Source organism: Babylonia areolata, chromosome 4, assembly GCF_041734735.1.
Source record: "Babylonia areolata isolate BAREFJ2019XMU chromosome 4, ASM4173473v1, whole genome shotgun sequence".
NCBI lineage: Eukaryota > Metazoa > Mollusca > Gastropoda > Neogastropoda > Buccinidae > Babylonia > Babylonia areolata.
In genome coordinates, this window is record NC_134879.1 from 19,939,012 (window position 1) to 19,943,735 (window position 4,724).

The window sequence follows — 4,724 nt, forward strand, 5'->3', positions numbered from 1 at the left end:
GCAGTCGCAGATCGGTTCCATGGACAGCCCCTTTAACTCAACAAGCCCCCCCCCCCCCCCCCCCCCCCCCCCCCCCCCCCCCCCCCCCCCCCCCTCCCGTATTTTTTTTCCCCCCTTCTTTACTCCATAGCGCTCTAGTCTGGACAGGACCTAGCTGACATACGCCTCTGATGAGGGTCTTCGATCCAGCAGCTGACCTTCCCGCAGTCAATACTTGGCGCTAACGAACCTCGTCACCGCGACTGATTAGGTTTCTGACGAACCAAAAATTAATTAAGACTCGTACACGCATCACGGCCAGTGCCACTGGGCCGCAAACACAACTGACTCAACCGCGATCATGTAACAGAGTACATAAAAGAAAACTGGCGGCGGTGGTGGTGGCGGTGGTGGTGGTGGTGGTGGAGGGGTGCAGGGAGGGGGGGGAGGAGAGGGGGGGACGGGGTGGAGCGGGAAGGGGGTGTAGGAAGAGGGCGGATGAGGTGTATAGGTGTGGGTAAGTGTAACCGGAGAGAATGGGTGGGGTAGGGAGGTGGGGGCAGGAGGGGGGGGGGGGGGGGGAGAGGGCTGGTAATGGAGTGGGACGGGAGAGAGAGAAGGGATGGATGGGGTTGGGTATGTGGGGCCGGGGGTGGGGGTGGTGGGGGGGGGTGAGACTGGCTAGGACCAGCAGACCCCAGGCAAGCACATACACACACACACGCACACACACACACACACACACACACACACACGCACACACACACACACATACACACGCACACACACACACGGACAGTGGAACCATATTGTTTGGTGAGGAGCAGGGAGGATCGGCTGGCAGTGATAATCAATGGACCCCATGCTGCCTCCATGAGCCACTATTGACGGTGCAGTTAGGCTGAATGCTGCCACACTCCCTGCTCTCTGCACGCCAACTTTTGTTTTCTCGCTCTCTGTGTCTGACAACTGGACTGTCTGTTGTGGCTGGTTGCTCTCTCTCTCTCTCTCCCCTCTCTCTTTGTCTGTCTGTCTGTCTGTCTCTCCCCCCCCTCTCTCTCTCTCCCTCCCCCTCTCCCTCTGTCTCTCTCTCCCTCTCTCTCTCCCTCCCTCTCTGTCTCTCTCCCCCCCTTCTCTCTCCCTCTCTCCCCCTCTCTCTGTGTCTCTCTCTGTCTCTCCCCCCCTCTCTCTCTGTCTCTCTCTGTCTGTATGTGTGTGTGTGTGTGTCTCTCTCTCTCTCTCTCACCCCCTCTCTCTCTCCTCTCCCTCTCTCTCCTCCCCCTCTCTCTACCCCCTCTCTCTCTGTCTCTGTCTCCCCGTCTGTCCGTCCCTCTCTCCCCTTCTGTTTCGTCACGCTGATTGGAGCTCTTTGAGTTAGCTAGTGTCGCGTCAGTCACAGCATGCGACACATCACCAGTTCGTGACCAGGCATTGGTTGGTGATTTTGTTTTTTGAGGAAGGTTCAATCGTTGGAGTGAGAAGTGTTAAAAGTCTGTTTGTCAAATACTTGGAATGTTGATTATATATATATTTTTTTTCAGTTGAGGTAGGAGAGGAGGAGTATTGATCGACCAGTTGAGAGAAAATGTCGAGCGGTTACAAAAGCCTGTCCGAGGTGTAGTGTATCCACACTGCCGTTAAAGCAACGTCAAGGTTGGTGGTGCAAGGAATTTTGAACAATCAACTTGCTGGTGATGTTTGGGAAACGACTAAAGTTCTGTCGGGAACATTGAACTGTTGACAAGATCGTTGTTGTTGTTGTTGTTGTTGTTGTTGTTGCAAAGGAATTATGAACTCTGTCTGAGCACCTGTCTAAATGTTGTTGAAAAATACTGTATAGCTGGGACGTTGAGCTTTGTTAAAGGGATTTGGAAGTTGTAAAGCGGAACATTAATAGTTACTGTAACTGGTGCAGTTTTTTTCTAAACGTTAGTACAAAGTATCAGACACACGTTGGTCACTTGAAAAAAGCCAGTGATAGTCGTAAAGAAGATTAACTAGAAAAAAAACAACAACAAAACAACAACGGCAAAACCAAAACCACCATCACCACCGCCACCAACATCAACAACAATACCACAAGCACCACACCCATTACCATAACCGCCATCACTTTCATCACCACAACCATCAGCAACAACATCATCACCATCACCACCAAAAAAAAAAAGTGTTATCCATCTTTTTCCTGTCTGTAGTAGAAAAATTGCAATCACTCTCTCTGAAAACAGCTGCGTGTTACAGGGAGTCAGGTTGCATTATTGATGGATTATGTCGGGTTATTTACCAGAGTTTGGCATTTTTCTAAAAGCCTCGAAATTATCTGAGAGTGTATATATTTCCAGGCAAGAACCGTGTGTGCTGTGTGACGTGCTGTCAGTTAGCGAAACAGACATCGGAAAAAAAAAGTTTAAAAAAAATCTGTCACCACAGAGAGAGAGAGAGAGAGAGAGAGAGAGAGAGACAGACAGACAGACAGAGAGAGAGAGAGAGAGAGAGAGAGAGAGAGAAAGCGCTCTCGCTTTGCGCCCAAGCCAACAAAGAAAGAAGTCTGTGTGGAGAAATAATCGCCGGGCTTGAGTTGTTGATGATGTAATCGATAGTGGCCTGCTGACCGGATCGTGCAACTGTTTGGACAATTTCCTCCTCGTGTCCACTTTGCCCAGTGCTCCGCTCCAATCCCTGGCAACTTTTCTTCTTTCTTGACGCGGAGAGGAAACGGGCAGAGGTGAAAATAGTTCAGCTGGCACCTCGTGCCATTGATTTTCCCCCTCCCCCCCCACCCATTGAGAGAACGGAGCGCCGCGCGCGCGTGCGCGTGCCTGGCAGTCTTACGGAATAATAAAGTGGAGGGGTTGTGCCGAGCAAAGGACAAACCGTGGTCGGCAGAACTGTTGTCCACACGACTCGGACAGTGGTGATAGCTGCAGTGTTTGCGCGCTTCATTCATTTCTAGAGCTTCACTGCAGTGGAAACAATAAGCCGGTTTCTCATAAAAGTGTTTTTGAGGAAGTTCGCACCTTTAAAGACGTGCGTATTTCTTTCTTTCTTTTTTTTTTCTTTGTTGTTGTTGTCAATTGAGTTGGACACTTTGGAGGAAAGGACACTGATATAGTATCATAGACTAAAAAACAGAGAGAGAGAGAAAAAAAAAAAAAAAGAAAGAGAAAGAGAAAAAAAAGAAGAAAAAAAAAGAAACAGAAAATCATAACTAGCAAGGATTTTAGTTTAATGTTCGTGAAACACACTGTTGATTGTATGATCGAAAATCCTAACTGTTTAACCTAATGTTTCAGTTCTATGTCCAGGTTCACAACGGATGTTCGGCATTGTGTTGGATGATGAACTTTAACTGCAGTACTCCAAAAAAATAATTCCATGGGAAATCCGAGACCGAAGTTTTAGTTTTCTTTCTTGTAAATAGCTGGACTGCAGACACCGGTATTCCGTCATCGGGAAAGACATCGATTTGTTCTGTTTGCCTGGATTGTGAATGAAACCTTGTTGGTTGAACTACTGGATGTGTGGAACACAACTCAGCGCTTGTCAAGTTCTTGACACCGTGACGAAAACAGTTCATAGATAGTTAAAAAGAGAGACACATACAGAGAGAGAGAGAGAGAGAGAGAGAGAGAAGCCATCATGACTTTTATGTCCGCGAGGAACCAGTGGTGAAAAATACATATTTTATAAGGTGAACTTTTCAGAAAACTCAGCCCAGAATATCATTTACCACGACGTAAAAACAAACGGGCAAACATATACCCAAAGAGCTGGAATTGAGTTTATGCATCACATCCATTACCACTGACTGAAACAATTATAAGCAAAGCTGCGCCTCCTTTCACTGGACAAAAAACAGAAAAGTGTCTTTGTCCCCGAAAAAACCATTTTTTTTCCTCTTATCTCAAAGCCACGTTGTGTGGATCCTAAGATCATTATCAACATCATCATCATCATCATCAACAACAACAACGACAACAACACAAAGGACAATCAATTTCAGCTGTTCATGATACATTCACTTTTGAGGTGAACGCATCAACGCATCAAGACCTACTTGTCCTCATAGTGTGGAAAGACAGGAGCAAGGATAAGAACACAAAAAAAGGACATCAATTTCAGCTGTTCGTAATACACTGTTGAGGTGAACGCACCAAGACCTACTCGCGCTCATAGTGTGGAGAGACCGGTACAAGAATAAGCACACAAAAAAAGGACATCAATTTCAGCTGTTCGTAATACACTGTTGAGGTGAACGCACCAAGACCTACTCGCGCTCATAGTGTGGAGAGACAGGTACGAGGTACAAGGATAACCAGCCACCATGGACCAGCAGCCCCCGGCGATACCCAAGACTGAGGAGGAGTTGGAGCGGGAGTCTCTGATGAAATGCATCGAAGACACGGCTAATGAGGTGAGCCTACCACCAGCGCGACTAATGTAATATGAATTAGTATCCACGTCTGTCTGTCTGTCCGTCGATCTATAGATGTTTTATTAGTCTGTCTGTGTTTACTACGTCTATCTATCTGTCCGTCGATCTATAGATGTTTTATTAGTCTGTCTGTGTGTTTACTACGTCTGTCTGTCTGTCCGTCGATCTATAGCTGTTTTATCTGTCTGTCTGTGTGTTTAGTCATTGATGTCATTGATGACTTGGGCGTGTTAAGTTTCAGTCGGGGTTGATTTCAGGCATAGTAGTGTGTGTGTGTGTGTGTGTGTGTGTGTGTGGTGGGGGCTGG

At 47.3% G+C, this 4,724-nt stretch overlaps 1 protein-coding gene across 2 annotated transcripts in view; it reads left to right on the top strand.

The window, feature by feature from the left end:
* Positions 1–2,869: 2,869 nt before the first annotated feature.
* LOC143281596 (synaptosomal-associated protein 25-like) overlaps positions 2,870–4,724 on the top strand; it is a 119,455-nt gene continuing 117,600 nt past the window's right edge. The window contains exons 1-2 of one of the 2 annotated variants that reach the window (XM_076586835.1): positions 2,870–3,009; positions 3,288–4,396. In XM_076586835.1, coding sequence (XP_076442950.1) covers positions 4,307–4,396 — 90 coding nt within the window. In that variant the 5' untranslated portion in view covers positions 2,870–3,009; positions 3,288–4,306. Of the gene's footprint in view, positions 3,010–3,172; positions 4,397–4,724 lie in introns of those variants that run through there. The other variant, XM_076586836.1, reaches the window with a different exon arrangement.